General features: G+C 42.0%; 3 protein-coding genes across 3 annotated transcripts; 1 reads left to right on the plus strand and 2 right to left on the minus strand.

The window, feature by feature from the left end:
- Positions 1–924: 924 nt before the first annotated feature.
- On the minus strand, positions 925–4,272 carry LOC102719886 (stromal cell-derived factor 2-like protein). Its single transcript, XM_006659384.3, has 6 exons — positions 3,916–4,272; positions 3,670–3,810; positions 3,046–3,186; positions 2,241–2,290; positions 1,994–2,123; positions 925–1,313 (listed from the first exon to the last, which is right to left on the minus strand). Exons 1-6 carry the CDS (start codon positions 4,024–4,026, stop codon positions 1,230–1,232), a joined length of 657 nt encoding a protein of 218 aa, XP_006659447.1. The 5' UTR covers positions 4,027–4,272; the 3' UTR covers positions 925–1,229.
- A 4,796-nt stretch (positions 4,273–9,068) lies between these two features.
- On the plus strand, positions 9,069–14,075 carry LOC102720168 (NADP-dependent glyceraldehyde-3-phosphate dehydrogenase). The gene is made up of 9 exons (XM_006659385.3): positions 9,069–9,368; positions 9,819–10,012; positions 10,103–10,231; positions 11,850–11,969; positions 12,054–12,190; positions 12,278–12,433; positions 13,095–13,473; positions 13,579–13,695; positions 13,806–14,075. Exons 1-9 carry the CDS (start codon positions 9,218–9,220, stop codon positions 13,917–13,919), a joined length of 1,497 nt encoding a protein of 498 aa, XP_006659448.1. The 5' UTR covers positions 9,069–9,217; the 3' UTR covers positions 13,920–14,075.
- An 807-nt stretch (positions 14,076–14,882) lies between these two features.
- Positions 14,883–19,565, minus strand: LOC102707796 (omega-6 fatty acid desaturase, chloroplastic). The gene is made up of 10 exons (XM_006660103.3): positions 19,461–19,565; positions 19,300–19,351; positions 18,247–18,479; positions 18,023–18,166; positions 17,758–17,909; positions 17,262–17,384; positions 16,974–17,151; positions 16,245–16,363; positions 15,281–15,395; positions 14,883–15,175 (listed from the first exon to the last, which is right to left on the minus strand). The coding sequence occupies exons 1-10, from the start codon at positions 19,536–19,538 to the stop codon at positions 15,014–15,016; spliced, it is 1,356 nt and encodes a 451-aa protein (XP_006660166.1). The 5' UTR covers positions 19,539–19,565; the 3' UTR covers positions 14,883–15,013.
- Positions 19,566–22,396: the final 2,831 nt, after the last annotated feature.

Consider the following 22,396-nt stretch of genomic DNA (forward strand, 5'->3'; position numbering starts at 1 on the left):
CTACCGTCTGCAGCTCCCGGCGTCGGCTCGCATTCACGACGTCTTCCATGTCGGGGTTCTTAAACCATACCATGGTTGGCCGCCAGAACAGGTACCTGCTATACCGCCATTGGAACATGGTCGCGTTTTGCCGATACCGGTAAAAGCCATTCGTGGTCGACTAGCACGTGGGATTCGCGAAGTTCTTATTCAGTGGGACGGCAAACCACCAGCGGATGCCACATGGGAGTCAGAGGAAGACATTCGACGCCGCTTTCCCTAGCTCTAGCTCGAGGATGAGCTATTTCCGAAGGACGGGAGAGATGTCATGGTTGGCATCACGTATAGCAAGAGGAGTCCAGATCAGACTCCTTGAGGGCGCATGAGGGAGTCCAGGTCGGACACCTTGTGGAGTCCAACTCGAATTAGCAGAGTTTGTTAGGATTAGATTACAAGTTAGTTTAGTTAATTTTCCATTAATATTTAGAGTTTGTTAGCGATACGTAGAGATGTAAGCCTATTTAAAGGGGCACAGATTAGACAATAAAACAGCGACGAATTTATCTCTATTTCTCTCATCTTGTTCTCTATTCTCTCATCTTCTTCACGTCATCAGCCACGGGACGGCAGCCAACCTGGCTGCCAAGGCCAAGGCCCCTGATCTCCCATTGTTACCCTATTCGTTCTTACGATGGAGCTCGTGACATGTTTGTGTGGTTTTTCAATGCGGCCTGTGTATTTATGGGCTCTCGATCAGTCACTCCTCATCGCTGTACAATTATATTTGCTATTAACGCTGTGATGGCACCTGATTATTTAGGGCTGACGCATAACTGCTCATCGCTCGGCAGATTCCAGCAAAATCTACTAGCATTTGAGCTCCAGATTCCAGGTTCATCAATGTCATACCGATTACGGGTGGTAAAATATTTTTGGATCACAGACTGCACATGGTGGAAGAGATCGCACTTATCTTAAAGAGGAAAAATAGACAGTTTGTTTGCCATCGCAGCGGCAGTGTCAAGAGAACATACACTTAAACATCAGCTGTTCGCTGAATATTATCATCTAAATTGGCTACATGAAACGTTTGTATATTTCTCATTTTCTGCACATCGTCGACTATAACCAACATACTCAGGGCTCGGGGCTTAGGTCTCTAGTTTAAATCAAATGCATTAGCAGAACAAAATGTCAGCAAAATTCTCAGGCTAGTTAAACTTGGACGAACACATGTGGGAATGTTGAGTTCACTTGCTTTCGTTAACGGGGAGATAGACACCCTCTGCTGCCAACCAAATATTTTCAGCTCTCTTCTCTCGAACCCCACAGACCTGCAAGAAGAATGCTTCAACTTAGAAAACAAACTTTCGACCAAATCTACTTGGGACAGAAAAAAAATTGTTTTTGCATAAGGCAGCAAACCTCCATGAATATTTCTTTTTTACTTTGTTCCAACTATTACATACAATAGATAGTAACTGATAAAAAGATGCGATAGAAACAACGTGCATTGCATTAACTAAAAGTGCATACCAGTCATTATGTAAAAATCCACACCCACAAGCCCACTCAAATATCTGAAATACCAAACTTGTACTACAATCTAGGATTAGTTCGTTTCTGCTAATTAACTTGTGGAATAGGATTAGCTAGTTCCTGGTAACTAGATTGTGGAGTACTAATGGGAGCATCTTTTCATTCTGGAAGTGAAAAAATCCCTCAAAATTTTGAAGCTATGCTGCTGTATAAAATTTCCCAATTTCTTAAGGTCACTAGTTGCTATCAATTTATGAGCAGAATTTATCAAAACAAATATAATATTTAAGCATGCAATAATCGAAAGCATTTGTGGTTCAAATTTTCGTAACATGAACCAGCTGGAGATTCCAAAGCTTGCATCGGTCAGTCATATTTACTCATGAGGTTATATATTGTCCACTAACTCCAACCACTATCTAACACTCTAAATTCAAAATCTGGAGGCAGGAATTAAACCAATTTCTAAACTCACCTCTTGCTGCCCACCACCAAGCCTGTTGTACTTCTTGTTGTGACTGTGCAGATAGCCTCCAGTATCAACATGTCGGAGTCTTACTTTCTGATCCCGTTTCCATACCTTTCCACTTCCCTCAATCTCCAGCCTGCAGGACACAAAAACAAAAAGACACTAAGACAATTAGAACTAAGAAAAAGGCACTAAGACAATTAGAGCTAAGCAACCAAGAAACATTCATATTGTGAGCCTTAAGTAATTGCACCTCCAGTAGTCACCAGTATCCGATTGTCCATCCCCACCAAAACAGCTAACCTGTAAAATTACACATCCAAACGTCAGGTATGGTATTTAATTTTAAAAGATAATGCAAAAGAAACATGAGCAAGACATTGAACTTGCAATTTTATCATAAATTTAGTAGTGAACTAGTAATAAGTATGGTAATTTCTTCACGGTAATATAAACCGATATATATTTTAACATACTTAAGCCTGACATAATCATACATAACATGTAACATGGTGTGACCATTGCAAATTACAATGTTTCCAAATCAGGAATACTCAAACTGCAGGGCAAAATTAGCTCTAAAAAAAGGACAGCAAGTCAGCAACAACTACTGGGTATTCAAGGTAACAAGGCAACTATCCTGGAAATAAGCCTGATGGTAGCTTTGGCCTCATTAATTGCAAGCAATTCTAGACATTGTTGGCCACATGATTCATGAACATTACAAGCCAGACAATGGATGTCCTGAATGATGTACAATAGTTGCTTCTTGCTTTGTGACAAAATATAAATCAATGTTGCGTGATATGCTGTGTCATTTTTCTCCTGATGTTTGTATGAAATAAGGTAGACAGAATATGTCCCTATATAGGGAAGTAGTAAATCTTCTAATCCCATGTGCAACTTGTGATATTCATTTTGAATAGAGCTCAATCAGTTTAAGAGCACTCGAGTTTTTGGAGAAAACAACTTTCAGAAAATATCAATTGCCGGGCCTATAAAATTTCAGAATTAAATGATGCCAAATATATCACATGGGATATTCTTGTTTAACTAACCTCTAGGTTACCAGATAATGGTGAAGCATGCAAGTGGCTATGTAACCATCTCCGTGTCCTCATGTGTTGCAATCTGATGATGCTACCAGTTTCAATGGCATCACCCTGTTTAGATGATGAATCCTGAGCGGGCCGCACGATCTGCAGATTGACAAGTAATCAAGCCTAGATCTTCAATAGCATCAGAGCCGCTTGTCTCTGATTGGACTGCTTGAATAGCAATCATATTCATTTCAAAATGTAACTGAACTCTTCAGACAGCATTTAATAAATTTTAGGTCTTTGGAGTTGAATTTATATAATTTAAACAATATAAGTGGCATCGCTAAGATATCCTCAATTTGATAATTGGTGTTTAATAGATATTTGGATTTGCCACCAGGATTCTACACCTTCAATACTATTGAGCTCATTTTTTAACAGTAACAACTCCCAAAGCATATTTGCACACTGAACTCAATTAGCGTGTATTGTACAACAAAAAATCAATTAATGTGATTATAAATTTTGGTTGTTTTAATCAAATGTTGGCTTGTAAAAATAGGTAGGGATAAAATCAAGAGCCCTATTATTACATCAACGACGGAAACCGATCAAATTACGGATCTACAGATCGAGACGCACCCAGTAGCTATTGGAATCATCAACTTCAGGGAAGCCAGTGACGGACTGCTGGCCGCTGCCTGAGCCGTACGGCACGTCGTGCGAGTGCAACCGGTGCTTCGTCTTCTCGTGCATCAGCTTCAGGGTGCTCCCATACGTCACCTGCAACGCCGCACCACGCCAATCAGATCCAGATCACACCCGAGCCCCTCACAAAAAAAACAATCCTCGTCGCAGATCTCGAGATCGGGGGAGGAAGCCGCAAACCTCGCCGCCCTCTACCGCCGCGGAGGCGGCCTCGGCGCCGCCCCTGTAGACCCCATAGCCGCTGGCACCCAGGACGAGCGCGACTGCGAGCGCGAGGAAGGACGCGGCCATCGCGACGGCTGCCGTGCGACGTGTCTTCTGTCGCGGCTGCGGCTGCGGCTGCGACGGGGAAGGCGTGGAGGCGGCTGTGCCTCTCCTCTTGGCGGCGGCGGCGGCGGCGGTGGAGGACGGTGGTGCCGTGGCCGCGGGCGGGGACGCGCGAGGCGCGCGCGCGCTCACGGTGGCGGTTGATCTCCGGCGTTCCGGTGCTGGTGCGGCGGCCGTTGGGAGAGCTTGGGATTTTGCCGTGTCGTGGGGGGAAGTCGCCGTCGTCTCCGTGGAGAAGCAATACGCGCTTGGGTCACTGGCGATTGGGGCCCCGAGGCCTACACGTGTAGCGGGCGAATGGAGGGGCGACACGTGTCCGTGAGACGTCATGGCTTGGTGCACGGACCGTAGGATGCACGATGGGCGGCCCGGATCCAGCGCCGGTCATGGGTTCGCACCCGTTAATGGGCCGGGCCTTTTTGTGCTTGTGACATTCTTTCTTGGAACGTAATGGGCTAGCCCAATACAAAGAGAAAGAGGAAGCTATGGAAACAAGAGGCTCTACACACCGTAAGAAAATCTGCTTCCCTCAAAGTAGAAAAAAAATGTTGTTCATCTATAGTTACGTATCTGGGCAGAGATACGTCTAGATACGTAAATAGAAACAGTTAGTTTTTGAAGTGGAAGGAGTATTACTGTTGTTTGGGCACCAACCAGTCAAACACTGGGCAAAGTACGTTTAAAAATCCACAAGGAGGAACATTTAAGAATCGAGATCAATGGTCAAACACGGCTCGATGATCCACAGACAGACCACCGGCAGACTTTGCTTGGCTGCTTCCCTTTCCAGCGTGCTGAACATGCCGACGAGTCCAAGATCCATAAAGCATCAGAAACCCAGCACACAGATCACACACGATTACACAGCAGCAGAGTACGTAGCAGACGCACCAACGTATCCTCATGGCCGTGCCTACACTTGTACTACTGCAAAGTGCCCGATCGAGCAATCAGCCTGTCACTGCACACTAGCGATTCTGGTGCCAATAGTAAAGTGGAGTAATAATATGTTTAATTCATTCGGACACCTGCCTCTGCAGCCAATACATTGGGTAGGTGCCTTCGGTTTGTGAAGAAAAAAATTGCCACGACAGTTAGCGTGGAAAAGGCCAAACAATATATTTATAAACGAAAAATAATTTATAAATAAAATTTTTATATATTTATTTTTAGTGATCTAAAAACAAATATTAGAAAATACATTAAAATAAAAAACCTCTAAAATAAACTCTAACTTTAAAATTGAAAATTAAAAGTTTTAGTTTACAAAGAAGCTAAAAGACGAGGGCAAATGAGTAAATGACCTTGATCGTTTCACAACCGCCGGCTGGTTGCCCGACCGGCTGCCGATGCGACTGCGCACTGAAATGCCGGAGTCCCATTGTCGGGTTGGTCACGCGACCTGCAGCTTGGCCCAGCTAGGCAGCTAGCAGCGACATTAATACGGTTTATGGATGGGACTAAACTTTTTTAGTTCTATGTTATATTAGATGTTTGATACTAATTTAAAACATTAAATATAGACTAATAAAAAACTAAATGAGTGGTAATCCTTGAAATGAATATTTTAAACCTAATTAATCTATAATTAGAGCATATTTACTGTAGCATCACATAGGCTAATCATGGATTAATTACGCTTAATAGATTCGTTTTGCGAATTAGTCTAAGATTATAAATAAGTTTTATTAATAGTTTACGTTTACTATTTATAATAAACATCTAAACATTCGACTACACCGCCTACTATTAACACTCCAATCGGATAGATGCACGCCGTGATCGTGGGTGGTTCGCTGCCGGGACGCCGTGCATTCCGCCGGCTGCCACTCGAGCTCGAGACGACGTGGATGCCGCGGGCGCCATGAGGGGTGGGCCCGTGGGGTGCTCCCGGTTGGTTGGGCTGCCCTCACGTACGCCGTACGTGCTACCCCAAACCTGTGGCTAGTTACCACCAGACTCGCAACATCGCTAATTGGGTTGTTGGTCCTGTCCTGTACAAGACAAAAGTGAAACCCGTCTTCATTGCTGTTGTTGGGTAGGTTCAGTACTTCTCTTACACCACTTTCAAAAATTGGTTCGCCGGAATACTCGTTAAAATACCACTTCCAACCGGTCTCCGCCCCAAGCGTCATCACCTCCGCCGCTCTCGGCCTTGCCCACGCCGCTCCTGCCTATGCCACAGCCCCTCCACCGCGAGTGTTGTTGCCTCCACCACTCCTGTCCTCATGCCGCGTCGCTCCTGTCCACGCCGCAACCCCTCCGTCGCTCGCGGCCTCTCCTCCTGGAGTCGAGGCAAGAGTGCAACCGCTCTCAGCCCAAGGGCAATTTCTTTCGGCGTGTGGTGAGATGGGGCATAAATTGATCCGAATGAAAAAATGACAAATAAATATTATCAATCAGTTGAAAGTGATATTTTAACTAAGCGATTTCGTGGAGTGGCATTCAGACGAAACCAACTTTTCAAAGTGGCATGATATCCGATTTCTCTTTTCAATGTGTGTGTGCATGCGCGCGTTCGTAGGAGAGAGAGAAATATGCTTAGAGGTTGTAGCGTTGTTCTCGCAGCATGGTCCCAAAGCACTAAGCACTGAGATGTACGGTTTGTGGTCGTTGTGTCACGTATACGTCGAATCCACCCGTTTCAGAGCTGCAATAGAGATAAGAGCATGTTTGCTTTATGGCAAACACGGTGTTTGTAAAAAAGGTTGCCTTAATACAATAATTGTACTTATAAAGTAAGTCATATATAACATTAGCTTATGATGCACCTTATGCTTAAGGTCTATCACAAGCAAAAAGAAAATATTTGGCGTCCATATAAAAAAAATAAAACGGTAAACAGCCTTGATTTGATTTATATTGCTTACTCATTTGAAGATTATGTTTCAATCGCTGAATCATTTTGTTGATCCATGTCTTTTCGAATGTGCCGCAAACAAGCAAACATGTTGCTCAAACAGTGCGATTAACGCTTCTTTCACGAGATTTTTTTTCTCAACGTGATTGGCATGATGTCAACTGTCAAGGGTACACTCGGATTAGGGAGCCATGAGGGGATATTGTTGATGTCTTTATGCCAAATGATACTTTGATTTTGTTTGCTTGCTTGTCCTTTCGTCTTTCTAGGATTTAAATGGATAATTTAACTTGAAGAACTAAGCTCGAATTATATATCTATAGACATCACACCATTTTCATCTGATTTTGATGTGTTAGAGTTTAATTGCCAGGCTGAATTAGGAAAAAGAGTTTATACTTTATTAGCAGGAGCAACATTAACCAGCACGGTATACATACGTAGAAGTCTTCAAGTTCTCAAAAAAATTTTCCAAAAACTTCACATCAAATTTTTGGATATCTAAATAGAGCATTAAATGTACAGGAACATTAAAACTAATTACACAGAGAAATTGTGAGACGAATCTTTTGAGCCTAATTAGTACGTGATTAGTCATAAGTGCTACAGTAACTAGTATGTGCTAATGACGGATTAATTAGACTCAAAAAATTTGTCCCGCAGTTTCTTGGCGGAATCTGTAATTTGTTTTATAATTAAACTATGTTTAATACTTCAAATATATGTCCATATATTCGATGTGATGTTTTTGAAAAAAAATTGCAAATTGATCTGGGCGTAAATAGAGTAATAGGGGACTCGTGAGTACACATGATTAATATTTTATCCGTTTGATATTATAAGATACTACATCCGTTTTATATTATAAGACTTTATACGCTTGCCTAAATTCATTTATTGATAAATGTATATAATCTATATATGTGTCTAGATTTATTAATATCCATATAAATCTAGGCAATGTTAAAAAGTCTTACATTGTGAAACGAATAGAGTATTTTAGTTCTACCTATATTTATTAATGGATTAATAAATATATTTTATATAATACCTCTATTCTAAAATATAAACATAATTTATATACGTAGAAGTCTTTTGTTTAAAAGCAACTAAAGAGACTAATAGGGAGTGTTGTTGGTAGACCTGATTACAACTCACTCCATTTCATGTTACAAGATGGTTTAATTCTATCCAGATTTATCAATGGATTCATTAGTATGTGTTTCATGTTACAAGTTGATTTAATTCTATCTAGATTCATTGATGGATTTATTAGTATGTTTTATATACCCTCTATTGTAAGATATAATCATTTCTAATTTCTAGGTTGTTTAGTATAAATTATGAAGATATAAAAAAAATCCTCTTAGTCATTTCGATGATCAATTTTGAATTTTGACTTAAATATATTTTCTTTTAGCTCTGAACCCATTGGAATGATTAAAATCACGAGAATCAATGCAGAAATGACTACAACCTAATCTTTTACTTCTGTTTTTACTTATAATAAAAAAATTGAATTTTCAATATTAAATTTATAGTTGATTTTGTAGGATTGTTTATCATAGTTTATTTTTCAGCATTTATTTTTAGATCTCTAAAAACACATATATAAATTTTTTATTCATAAATTAGTATTTATATAAATCTAAAAATGTTAAAACATGAAAAAAAGACGATAAAGTATCGAGCTGCTGTTGACATGAATCCAACTCCCACGAGGTGCCTTAAAACCGGACGGATACGGCGGCTGTATCTGCCACTGCTCTCCTCTCCGCTCCGCCGTGTAGTCCCAACTCCAGCGGCCAGCCACACGGCCGTGGTCCGCCGCAGCAGGCAGCTCTAGCAGCAGCAACTATCAGTCCAACCCACGGTCCCAAAACCACACCCACCCACACAAGCGAAGAGACCAGCCCATACAGCGATATAACCTTTAATTAATTAATTATTATAGAGAAAAAAATAAAAAATAGGAGCACCCAAGGACCCAGCCCCAAAACCTCCTCCCCTCTCGTCTCTTTCCGTGCTCCTCCGAATCGGTGGGCCCCACCTCACCTCCCCACGCGTCCCCGCCCGATCACTCCTCCTCCTCCTCTACTAAACCCCTCCGCCACCGCGCCTCCTCCTCCTCCCTCCACCACTCGCGCCCCCATCACCCCCTCACCCACCCATCGCCGCCACTGGCCTAGCGGCTGGGAGCTGCAGGCAGCTGCCCCGTGGTCGCGCGCCGTTGCTGTCCCGGACGACGGCCACGCATTTTTTCTTTCCCGCGCTTCAAGCCGGAGGGAGGGAGGTATGGCGGTGGCGGGTACGGGGGTGTTCGCGGAGATCCTCGAGGGCGAGGTCTACAGGTACTACGCCGACGGGGAGTGGCGCGCCTCGGCCTCCGGGAAGTCCGTCGCCATCGTCAACCCGACCACGCGCCAGACGCAGTACAGGGTGCAAGGTGGGTGGGCGTGCGTGCATGCGAGCCTTTTGCTCTGAGCATGGTGCTACTACTGTCTTCGTCTCCGCTGGTTTGGGAGGAGCTGTGTGGCCGATTGCTCCTTGGCCGCCGCCGACTGGATTATTGATTGATTGATTGACGTCGATATTTACGAAGTTCATCACAGCTTAGTTGATCGGCGCCGCTAGTAACTGAGTGCGCGCTCACCTTTAATTCTGATAGCTCCCTTTACTTGATTGGTTTCCCTTTCGATTCCCAATTGCTCCCCGATTTGTCGACCACGAATTTACTTTTTTTTTCGGCGCAATAACATATACTACCTCGGATTCATCGCTGGTTTCATGCTTGCTGCTGGTACTACAGTTTGAGCGTTGCTGAGAATTGCAAAAGGGAGTTGACTTTGAGCTTACTGTCACAATTAGCTGAGGAATTCGGGTCCTTTGTGTGCAGCATGCACCCAGGAGGAGGTGAACAAGGTGATGGAGGTGGCGAAGGTTGCGCAGAAGGCGTGGGCGCGCACCCCGCTGTGGAAGCGCGCGGAGCTCCTGCACAAGGCGGCCGCCATCCTGAAGGAGCACAAGGCCCCGATTGCAGAGTGCCTCGTCAAGGAGATCGCCAAGCCGGCTAAGGATGCAGTTTCTGAGGTCAGTGGCCGTTTGTACTTACTTGGTGGTCACTCACTGGTGCCCATTCTTCAGGCTAACAGACAAAGATGGTTTTGTTGGGTTTGGTAGGTGGTGAGGTCCGGGGATTTGGTGTCATACACAGCTGAGGAGGGTGTTCGGATACTGGGAGAAGGCAAGCTGCTGGTGTCTGATAGCTTCCCCGGCAACGAACGGAACAAGTACTGTTTGAGCTCCAAGGTATGTGTGTTAGTTTCAGACGACTTCGGTTAAGTCTGTTTTCCATGTTGTTTCTGTCTCCGATTTGACTATAAATAGCGATGAAAGAAATAAGCATGTCGTTCAACTATTGACTAATGGAGAGCGGATTGACAAAGTTGAGGCTTAGGGGCACGGGGCACCTGTCAAAATCATGTTTTAATATGTAGTACATGTATTATATATAAAATGAGGTTGATATAAATTATGAAACTCATTGACACACCTATAAAGTAATATGGTATTATGGAATATTCCTTGGATGCTAATACTAATAGCCCATGTCATTCTGGTTTGTTTCATCGTCATGGGGTGACCTCTGAAATTAGGACTTCTCCCTAAGTCTGGGACCAGGATTGGCTGTAGTGGAACTGCATGCTATCCCATTCATCCATCTGTATGAGAAGGGTCGAGATTATCAGTTACAGTAACACTACAACAGTAAGCTACGATACATTAGTCTACAGTACCCGGGTGAATCTCGTCTGATCTGGCAGTCATAGTGTAGTTACACTACCAACTGCAGCAAAACCAGATCCCTGAGCCTGTATGTCCCTTGTTGATCTTTTCTCCTCTATCTGTTTACATTTTGGACTTCAAACATAAAAGAAGTGCTTCCGAATTTATGTGCTTCTAATACATGTGCTCACTTGGCCAAAGTTAGACAAAATTAGGCAGGTATCAATGTGTCTATCCATAACTAAGGAAAAATGGCTGTAATCCAGACCCGACCACAGCTCAGACAAGCTTGGAACGAAACCATTCTGCATTTGATAATGTCCTAAATTGGGTATCTGAACTCTGAACTGAACTTATTGAAGAGCTTCCTCTGTTGAATTATTGTATTTTCCACCAATTTGCCGAAGCATAAAAAATAAAATGTAGTCTACTATGATGCAAACCTTTGATTCTCTGTGATCGGTATACGGTAGTTATCCCCACTTTCATTTTGTTCATTTAGTTGAGTTATAATCTTGTGGCGAACTTGAACAAATTATTGAGTTTGGAGTGTAACTGGTACTTTCTAAACGAACTTTCTTGACCCATTTGACCATTATTGTTGGGGTTGTGAAATTAGATACTTCCCATAGAAGCAAAGTGTTGCCAGTAGATGACGGGAAAACGTTCAGCTATGGTTGTTGCTCTTGGTTTCTTTTCAGAGAGATTGTTACAGTGCCGTGTTCATTAGTTCTTTGATCATCTGACTTTGCACATTAAACAAAACATAGTTTCAAAGATGTTATTCCTTAGTAATAACTATCAATACCTTGATGGTTTTGAAATTTGAATAGATCACATATATTTCCTCAATTGCTTAAGACTTATAATTATATGGTTTGTGCGAGGAACTCAATTCCAAAGATTGTGTTTTTTCAATAATCTTTTCTTATCTCAAGAAGATACCGGATTGTTGAAATTTAGTATCATGTATTCTTCTGCATGTTCTAGATTGTATGTTCAAGCAATTTTTTCATGAGTCGTCAGAGTAAGGTTGATACATTGACTGTCAATGGTCCATTGAGCTGTACTTGAAATCCTGAAATTGCTGATCCATCGTTATGTTTCCTTCAGGATCTAATACAGCATCATATTCATGTAGGTTCCTCTTGGAGTAGTGTTGGCAATCCCACCATTTAATTATCCTGTCAACTTAGCAGTCTCCAAGATTGGCCCAGCACTAATTGCTGGCAATGCTCTTGTTCTCAAGCCTCCAACTCAGGTATATATAAAAGATCTGCCCGTGTTTAAAGCAGATACATTTTGAAGTAAAACATACGAAAATGGTGTACTTCTGTTCAAACAGGGAGCAGTCGCTGCACTACATATGGTGCACTGTTTCCACCTTGCTGGTTTCCCAAAAGGCTTGATAAATTGCGTCACTGGGAAAGGTTCTGAAATTGGCGATTTTCTTACAATGCATCCCGGAGTCAACTGCATAAGGTATCACCTGCTCCTGTTTCTAGCATCCTCAGATTTCATGAGACACCTGCTCCTGTTTCTAAACAGTAAAACACTTGTGCCATGTAGCTTTACGGGAGGAGATACTGGTATAGCCATTTCAAAGAAGGCTGGAATGGTCCCACTTCAGATGGAGCTTGGAGGAAAAGATGCTTGCATTGTGTTAGAGGATGCAGACCTGGATTTAGTGGCAGCAAATATAGTAAAAGGAGGCTTCTCTTACAGGTACAAAATAATGAATTCGATTGACCAATCTACAGGTTAGAACAAAATTTGTCTTAGGTATCACAATCCAAATATTTTTGGCCGGGTTGACCTAAGGAGGAGCCCGACGAATTGCATTAAGAATTTATAGTTAGTTTTACATAGTGCTTAGTACATAAGGGAACTTTTACATCAGCGGAAGACTGCCAAATAGTGGAGTTAAACTACCAATACCCACCAAACCAAGAGTACAAGCTAGCAACTAATCATCTTGCGGCTTGAACAGACCAGATTTATCGCTTCCACGACAATTCAAATATGGCCACCACAATTCCTTAGAAAAGTGAAAGAAAGCAACCACTGGAAGTCATAAAAGCTTTCAGATAAGTTTTATCTAACAGAAGATGACATGTCGCTTCCAAGTTGTGTCATGTACACAAGATAGTGTTGTCATATTCCCCGGAAAAACAAAAGATAGTGTTGCCATATGCACATATTCTTTTACTTGCTTCCATCATTGTACCATAATATTATTTTAGATAGTTCTATACTCTCATATTTTGTCTTTGTGCCAGTTTATTATTTTGTTCTTGGTTTCTATTATTCTCCATACATTGCCAAAATTCTTACTGATTTGCACCAAATCTTATCTGAATTGTACTGATATCTTATTGCAACATAGTGGCCAGAGGTGTACTGCTGTAAAAGTCGTGCTGATCATGGAATCTGTTGCTGATATCGTGGTAGAGAAGGTCAAGGCCAAGTTGGCAAAACTGACAGTTGGCCCACCTGAGGCTGATTCTGATATCACCCCAGTTGTAACAGAATCCTCAGCTAATTTTATTGAGGGTTTGGTCATTGATGCAAAGGAGAAAGGAGCAACCTTTTGTCAGGAGTATAGGAGAGAAGGCAACCTTATCTGGCCGTTGCTACTGGATCACGTCCGGCCTGACATGAGGATTGCTTGGGAGGAGCCATTTGGCCCTGTCTTGCCTGTGATTAGGATCAACTCGGTTGAGGAAGGCATCCACCATTGCAACGCCAGCAATTTTGGGCTGCAGGTGCACACTCACATACATTAAAATGGATACTGATGAATCTTGATGTCATGTTGCAACATGAATACCATTGTACAGCTTATCCATCTGTGCATTACGCCATTTCAGGGATGTGTGTTCACCAAGGATATCAACAAAGCAATCATGATCAGCGATGCGATGGAGACCGGAACCGTGCAGATCAACTCTGCACCGGCTCGAGGACCTGACCATTTCCCCTTCCAGGTACTATTGTTACCATGCCATTAACTCGGTTTGGCAACGTTCCGTTCAATTAACTCTTGCTTTCTGCAGTTGTTTCTGATTTGGTGTTTCCTCTGGGGTTTGAAATACAGGGCCTGAAGGACAGTGGAATTGGATCCCAGGGGATAACTAACAGCATAAACATGATGACCAAGGTGAAGAGCACCGTCATAAACCTACCATCTCCATCCTACACCATGGGCTGAGGTGGTCATGTAGATGAATCAGATTTCACACGAGTAAAATGTAGAGAATTCAAATGTTTTTGTAACCACGTGACATTTGTACGCTATTTGCACTACAGTTCTCCCTGTATGTTGTTGGCTCCTTTACAATAAAGAATAAAGCATGTTGAAGTACGAGTTTTCTGGTTTGCTTCCCCCAGTGAATATCTTTCAGAGAATAAGCATTAAACAAAGCACAGTGAAGTATCGTGCAACCCGCCATAAGAGGTAAAGGTCGGCTGTTCTTCAATAAATTACTGTATGTGCATACTGAACTTGTAAGAACCAATGGTTAAGTCAAGCAGAAATTGTAAGAGGACGACAGATTTGGGCCATGGTAATGAATTAATCAAGGTACAAACCAATGGTTGCTGGTACATCACCAGCAAATGGAAGTTGCACTACTAGGAATAGCATATTTATATTCCAAGTCTCCAAGGTTTATATACACATTTGATGTACCGAACAACTGACAACAGGCGCTTGCTTTGAAAGCGCACTATTTTTAACATGTAGTGTAGCGAAGTAAATCTGTAAATGAGTAAATTAGCCTTTAGCCCACATGATTCACTATGGATCATCCTTAAACCTATCCTTTTACTTTGGATAGGTTAAATTTATCATTATTACAGTTCGACCAACCCGAACAATTTTTAAGTACACCTCAATGACCTTAAACACACGGGATCCACCCTCCGGTACACCCTGTAACTTGCCAAAATGGATGTTAGATATGGCTATAGAAGTTATTCGGTGCAATCTAAACTGTAACAATGGTAAATACCAGATCCAAAATAAAAAAATATAGACATAAGGATGATCTAAAGTGAAAGTTGGTAATAAAAGATGATGTACTCTTTGTAGATTAACTTTCAACAGCCTTTCTTCTCTAAAATAACTTTTGGCAACCACTCTGAAGCCGTGTAACACAATTCAACAGAGCAATTTGCAATCGAAATTTCGGGCGTGCGCCGTTGCAGTTAGAACTTAGAACGTTACTTCGCTAAGGAATATTGATCGTTTCTCTATGCAAACAATACTTTCAACTAGGCAACTAGCCAACATTATCGCTTGCATCATGCATAATCTGGCATGACCTTCTTGAGGAATTTGATTGGGTGAGATTCCTCAGGCACAAACTCATCAAAGGGAACATAGTATCTATCCTTGTCGTAAACATGGCATTTAGTCATTATTGTTTTCATCAACCGCCAATTCCAGCTGGCTTCATTGATGTACTGCACGTAGAAAGTATCAAGGTGTCAGGGGAGGATAAATGAAATAATGCTATCAAAAGAACCAGTGAGATTATCAGGGAGAGAGAGAGTGAGTGAGTGAAGTACCTCGCCCCAGTTCTGTTTTATGGAATCATAGGCAGCACGAAGGTTATAGCTTGGAATTCTTGGAGAAATATGGTGCGGAACATGTACATTTATGTCATGGCAAAGTATCTCTACCCTGTAAAATTCATTAGTCGGATATAATTCAACTCTAAGGAATCATGTTCCGGAGATAATTTTAGCAAATCAAGAGATTGGTTCAGCTTGCTCCAGTTGTACAAATGTTGCCAGCCGTATGAACCCTTTTATGAAAAAATATTCACATGATATCTCATATTTACCACATGCACTTTACTGAAATATTTATCCTATGCTAGTGCTAAATTGGGAGTAGAACTTACCCAATTGAGCTATTAAAGAAATAGAGCAATTTTATAGTACTTTAGTAGATATTGAGAGGTACCAAAATTTTACTGTAAAATTTAGTATCTTAAGAACTAGTACCTCCTGATACCTTTTCAAGGATTGTAAAATTGCTCAAAGAAATAAAACAAGGTTTATATGCAACTGTGACACATTCTACAAGATGTAAAGCCTATGTTCAATCTAGAAAAATAGTGCAACCACATGAGGGAAAAGTTTTCTTAATCTTAAAGATACAAATAAATAATGTATGAATTATTGCTGGCATTTTATTTGCAAAGTCAATATTTTATCATGTAATATTAACTAGCCCAGTTTTTTCCTGGGGTTATAGTCTAGTGAAAGTACAATGTATTTGCTATATAATTTATTTCTCATGCAGTTTCAATAGTGTTCTAATATCCAATAAATCTATACCATTAAAACAACGAAATCTGTTTTGATTTTTAACTTGTTTTAATAATATAATCGATCGTCCAGTTTTAATACGGAGACTATCTTGTTTAAAATATACTAAACATATCTTGCTACATACCAACTTGGTAACAAATATTCATACTATGTAATAAAACAAAAAAAAAGCAAAAGAAAATGAAATGCGTACCACCGAGGATAGTCACAGTGAACTGTGCCATTTAATTGTGCCTGTGCAGCATTCCACTCTTTTGATGTCTTGAATGGTATATGAGGAGCAGTGTGATGTACCATCGTAAAGGTGCTCATCTGAGGAGAACAGCTTACAGGTAAATAAAATGACTTGTATTATACAATCTAATCAACAATGCAAATTATGCAAGAAGTAATTTGAACACAAAATTATTATATGTTTAGGTTGTTCCCTTGCTCTGCCAAACTGGCGGAGCCAGTATATCAAATTATGGCTAGTTTAAACTGTGAATTAAAGAGAGTTTATCCCATGTTAGTACTGACATATGGATGCTTCTGATCAAAGCCATGGATTCTTGAGACAAATTCATAAACCAGCGTGTACTAGTAAATCGGTGCGGTACAAGATCCTGTCTGTTCCTAGTTTGTGAACACTGGAAAGGAACATAATAAGATCTAAATATATGTACCTAACTTTGGAGCTAAGAAACAACGGTGACAGTACAACATGCCACAGGGGTGGAAAATAAGTGTCACAGTGGTTGGTTCCATGGTCAGAGATATATTATATTTAAGTAGCAATTATCCAATTACCATGAGTTTCTACTTGCAAGTTAAAACTGGGCAAAAATAACATAAATATGCTTTAATAGCTAAACGTATCCATGAATGTGGACCATATAAAGATTTGCAGGAAATGATGGTGACAAAAAATCAGAAATATTACCCAAAAGTGATAAACCACCCATGGCATGAACCAGAACTTGAACCATCCAACTATTCCTGATTTGAGAATAATCAGTGGCCATCCAATTGCCATGAATGCAAACACAGATGCTAAGCTTATTTTCACCCTTGGGAGTTCATTTGGTCTGAATTTTTTTAGATCAAAGTGCCAAATTAACCTGACAAGCAACCATAGTGAACAGCAATGATATTGCTTGGAGAAGTTGAAGGAAAATAGTTCATAAAGAAAACGTTCATGATATATGAAAAGGTGTGAAAAAAGAAATACCAGTGAGAAATAGACATCCAAGGCCTGATAGGGCCATAACCAAATATTATCGCCTTCCTCAGAAAGGAGGATTTTTTTATCTCCTTTGGAGAAATAGGTTGCCATGCAGTGTCTTCTATCAACCTGGAGGTCATGCAGGAGGTAAGGATTTGAATGACCAAAGTACAACCTGGTTGGAAACGTTTAAGTCTTTCAGATTATAAAATGGCTCATAATCCATATGCACACAGACATGCAGATAGCAAAAATAAGTTGCCCATGTTGTTATGTTTGTTTTATTTGGACAATTGTTTCAGCACTTTTGAGATCTTAAGAACTTGAAGTGTGAACTATAATTAAAAAAGGCAGGTATAAATGTGTTTTGGTATCCCATATGCATTTAAGCATGACAAAGTCCATGGATGTTCTAACAGTGTAATGCATGAGCACACTGGGAAGAGCATTGTCTGAGACTTGGAGAACATTGAAGATGAAAAAACAGGTGGTATGTACATACATGTTTGTCTTGGCATGATGTTTGTCATGCTTAAATCTCCAAGGTTCATAGGGGTATATCAATGGCAAGAAGGCTAGAGTTCCAACAATATCTTCCACCAGCTTATTCCTCGAAAATGATTTGTGGGCACAATCATGACCTATGACAAAGAACTTTACAAAGGCATCACTTAAATTATGGACAATAAACCAAACACACAAGCAAGTATGTAAGACATGAAGGAACACAAACATATAAGCTTATAAATGGAGAGGAGGGTTCTTACCCCTGTTACTGCTGTACCAGTCCACGCCCAGGCTAAGGCAAGAAGATACCAGGGAGCTTTTGATATCAAGAAAATACCAAGAGCATAAGAAGTGACTGATATTAAAACAGAGGTCCAAGCTTTTACATCATCGATTTCAAATACCTAGCCAACAAGAAATTTCTCATTAGAGGAATTTGTGAATAGGAAGCAATAACAGCATAGCTGGTGTTGGTAGCTCATACCTCTTTAGGCAGACTATCCATTACATCTTTAAGAGTAACATTATCTGGCAACTGTGCTCCAATTTGTTTGAATCCATAATCTTCAGACATTTGCTTCCTTATTTCTTCATCATCTAACAAAGGTGAATTGACAGGCAGAACTGCTGCCTGCAACCTTCCTCTTTGTTTCAATGGTAAAAATTGATGACAACTCTGTCCTTTATATACAAAATCTCTCTTGACAAAAATTGTACCTGGTTAAACACGAGAATGTAACCTGTAGACAGCTCAACAGTATTGCAAAATAAGCATGATAGTAATTTAGTCAATACTTTTGAAAGGAGACTGCTGTTGTACGGTATCCCGTTTTGGAACGAGATGATTTTGATGAGGTACCAAATATGATATCTCACCAGTATCAGATCTGATATCACATTGATAATAACTGATTCTCCATAGTAAAAATTGATACCTAGTTGATACCAACTGATACTAGGCGGTATCAACTAATAATCGGTTGGTACTAACTGATACACTATTGATAATAATTATTAAAAAATATAAAAAAAAGAATCTTTACAAAAAATAAAAAAAATAAAGGGTCTTGTGTGACTGCACGACAGGCCATACACAATGTTGCTTAGTACATTTTGATGGGAATGTCACGTAGCATTTCCCCTTTTCATTTGTATATACACCATCGAACACACTACTAAGTAGTAATTGGGTAGTCATATGTTCTATTATCAATTTACAAATACAAAATTGATATAGCATCTTTAATATTCCACAGTTCCATAAGAAATCATCCAATGGCGATGGTTCATGCTATCATAGCAAAGAGGAAGGGCATGCAACCGCACATTGTGGCATTCACATTTCAGGAACTGCCGCATCATGAACTTCTAGCTTCTACCCCAAGACAATACCACTCAGAATCCAGAGCTCGTCTGATGAATGACTGAAATAACTATTCTTCTCTACACCTCTCGAAAAGCCCCCACCCCTCGAACAAAGAACACGGCACACCACCAGGGGACACCAGCATGACCTGCTACAGGAACAGGGCCGTACCTGCCGGGGCACCAGCGACTGCTCTCCGCGGGAACAGCCTCTTTGCCGGCGCCTGTGCATCAATAACCACGGATAAATGACACCACTCCACACGCATTCGAACAAACAGCTGGTGCGCATTGCGACAGGACAGGAGGCGCACAGAGAAGAAGGGCGTATACCGAATTGCCAGGGCAGCTGCCCACCCGCCGTGCGGAGGAGAGCTGCAGGGGAGTGGAGGCGCCGCTCGCCGTCGCCATCCCCTCCAGTGGCGGCGGGCTGCGGGGCGGGGCGAGGCGAGGCGGAGAGGGAGGGAGCGTGGGAGACGACGGCGGCGGCTTGGTTGGACGGGACGGGGGGGGGGGGGTAAGCTGGGATGGGTGGCTGTAAGCAGCCGCGCGCGCCGCAGCTCGCGGTGGTTGGTGGGCCGCCGCCTACTTGTGGTGGCGGGAGCGCTGTACCGACCCCGCGGCGGTGAATGGATCTGGAAGACGACACATGCGCGCCGCCGGCTAACGAGACCATTTCCCATCTACACGGGCCAATCCAATACCAACAGTCCAAACCAGGCCAGACAGGTCACAGCCCAACCGGCGGCCGGTTCAGGCCCAAATATTGGCGGCCCTCTCTCCCGTTGCCTGCAGAGCCGGACCCGCGGCGCAATGGGCCGATGGTGGGAAATTTAATCATTTGTCACTCTTACGAGTGATCTTAATCTTATGTGTCTATGACAGATGGGTCCGGACCCATATGTGAGTGGCAAAAAGTTAAGATCACTTATAAGAATGGCAAATAGTTGTGTATATTTGTCACGGGCGGCGATTCGCGGCCAAATAGCCGATGGGCGACGGTGCGAGCGTGCCAAGTGTGCAACGTGGTAGGCCGGCGGGGTGGCGACAAGACAGGGACGGCGAAAAGGCCGTGCGCGCGCACGACTGCACCGGGGTACGACGTCGATCGCCTACCCGGACCCGTGGTGCGCGGCCCCGCACGCGCGCGTCGTGGCGACCATACCATCGATCGCACGCGAATCCGCGGCTCCTTCCGTGGACCCCCGACGTACAAAGACGTGCAGCGGCGCCCGAGCCCGATCGATCGACGGCTCGACGCTGACCGTACAGAGAGAGTGAGAGGCGACAAGCGAGCGCCTTGACACTTGTCGCCAGCGCAGCTCTATATGTCGTCGTGGGAAAACCGAACCGTTTCAACGGTGCCTGTGGGCCGCACGCGACGCGACGCGACGTTTACCCGCGCGTGACAAGGTTGCCGACGTCGTCTCGTCCAGCTCGGTTAGGGAGGGGGCCGTTGGGCCGTTTGTCGATTTTTTTAAAAAAATTAATATTATTTTGATAAAAATTATAAAATTAAAGGTCAATCACAAATTTAGGGTCCTGTCGAACTGTCGTAATAAGATAGGACTTCTATCGAATGGCCAGCAGTCGACTGGGGAGGAGATCGGACTAGATCGCCAGTGCTACAATTTGACAGGGCCTGTCGAACTGCCCCTGTTCGACAGGGGACTATCGACCTACCCCTGTTTGATAGGCCCCCTATCGAACTGCGGCAGTTTGATAGACTCCTCTATCGAATTGCCGATAGGCTCGGCTGGCTTAGCAGTCGAACGGGTGATGGGCCCTATCGAACCTCTCCGTTCGATAGTCCCAGTCGAACATCCACCATTCGATAGACCTCTAAATTTATGATTTTTTCTAGATGATCTATACTGTTGTGATTTTGTCACCTTACGCTGTCAACTGTGGTGCCGCGCGCCGTGTAGTACAACTGTACAAACTACACGGCTATCGCCTCGTATCGCCCGGTGATCAAATCCTCGTTGATGAGTGCTAACCTCTGCCTAATTGCTGGCCGGCTCGCTCTCGCTGTCTACTAGAATAGTAGAGTGGTAGTAGTAAATAGTATACCAATAATAAGACGATATATATCTCTCTCGTTATTTCATTTTCACGGCTCCATTATTGCTTATTAGTAGCCGGCCAGCTAGCAATCATTGGAGTAATTGATGTAGCTGGAGAGTGTCACGCCAGGGCAGCGAAAGCCGTTTCGTTTTCGCGGTGTGACGAAGGCATGTAACACGCGTAAAACACGGTGAAAATTAGCACTTCGTTATTGTCATTTGTCACCTCTTTATAAGCAACTTCCTATGCATGCGCATTCGATGGATCAGTGCTATCCATTTTGTGAGCTATTCTCTCCGTTTCATATTATAAGACTTTTTAAACTTAGCTAAATTCATTTATATGCTAATTAATCTAGACGTATATATATATATATATACTACTTTAAATGTCTAGTGATGGTGGCAGTAAATCTGTCACTCCATTCCTATCTATAGTTCTTTTGTAATTTAGTTCATGGTATTTTCTGATATTATGGAATAGTTTATATTTGGTTTAAACAAGTGATATTAGTATAGATGATAAAAAATTTCGATAATATTTTGTAATACATTTCTATAGCAAAGCATAAGTATTTTGCTAGTAAACATATACATGGATACATAGATGAATCTAAATAAATCTAAAAAGTCAAATAATATATAGAATGGAGCAGGCATGGGTTTAATATAATCACTGGTGTACCAGCCGCACAGTATGTGTCTGCTCCAGTATTTCTTGCTACGGTGTTGATATTCATCCTCACACTTTATTTTATATCTTACCATGCAAATTTGGCTTCCTAACTTGTAGTAATAATAACAAGTTTACAGAAACCGGATCCACATTTGACTACGGACTAACGTTCATAATTTTACTGATGCGAAAGCGTACCAGCTCACGCCTAGCTACTAGGCATGTAGCCATGCAATTCACGTTGATGTGTGAGCGGGATCGATTGATTTATTAGCTCAAACAAGACAGATGTGCCGAATCGTATTATCCTGCATTCCTACTCGATCATTATGATAGGAGCATTTTTCCCATCCTTAAAAGAGATAATATGAGGTACTGCTATTTTCTCTGTAAAATTATGTTCTACTCCCTTCGTTTCACGACGTAAGACTTTCTAGCCTTGTCTAGATTCATATGAATGCTAATGAATCTAGACATATATATAAATTATATACCTTCATCATTTGATGAATTTAGATAATGTTAAA

This window comes from Oryza brachyantha, chromosome 8 (genome assembly GCF_000231095.2).
Source record: "Oryza brachyantha chromosome 8, ObraRS2, whole genome shotgun sequence".
NCBI lineage: Eukaryota > Viridiplantae > Streptophyta > Magnoliopsida > Poales > Poaceae > Oryza > Oryza brachyantha.

What these genes read in the sequence shown, in the direction of transcription:
- LOC102719886 (XM_006659384.3), bottom strand. Translation starts at nt 4,026, where the DNA reads ATGGCCGCGTCCTTCCTCGCGCTCGCAGTCGCGCTCGTCCTGGGTGCC. An exon ending in ATGATTCCAATAGCTACTGG is followed by an intron (nt 3,187 to 3,669) that starts GTGCGTCTCGAT and finishes GTCAATCTGCAG; the next exon opens with ATCGTGCGGCCCGCTCAGGA. An exon ending in TTGGTGGTGGGCAGCAAGAG is followed by an intron (nt 1,314 to 1,993) that starts GTGAGTTTAGAA and finishes TTCTTCTTGCAG; the next exon opens with GTCTGTGGGGTTCGAGAGAA.
- LOC102720168 (XM_006659385.3), top strand. Translation starts at nt 9,218, where the DNA reads ATGGCGGTGGCGGGTACGGGGGTGTTCGCGGAGATCCTCGAGGGCGAG. An exon ending in AGTACTGTTTGAGCTCCAAG is followed by an intron (nt 10,232 to 11,849) that starts GTATGTGTGTTA and finishes ATATTCATGTAG; the next exon opens with GTTCCTCTTGGAGTAGTGTT. An exon ending in CTGACCATTTCCCCTTCCAG is followed by an intron (nt 13,696 to 13,805) that starts GTACTATTGTTA and finishes TTTGAAATACAG; the next exon opens with GGCCTGAAGGACAGTGGAAT.
- LOC102707796 (XM_006660103.3), bottom strand. Translation starts at nt 19,538, where the DNA reads ATGGCGACGGCGAGCGGCGCCTCCACTCCCCTGCAGCTCTCCTCCGCA. An exon ending in TGGATAGTCTGCCTAAAGAG is followed by an intron (nt 18,167 to 18,246) that starts GTATGAGCTACC and finishes CTTGTTGGCTAG; the next exon opens with GTATTTGAAATCGATGATGT. An exon ending in CATCATGCCAAGACAAACAT is followed by an intron (nt 17,385 to 17,757) that starts GTATGTACATAC and finishes CATGACCTCCAG; the next exon opens with GTTGATAGAAGACACTGCAT.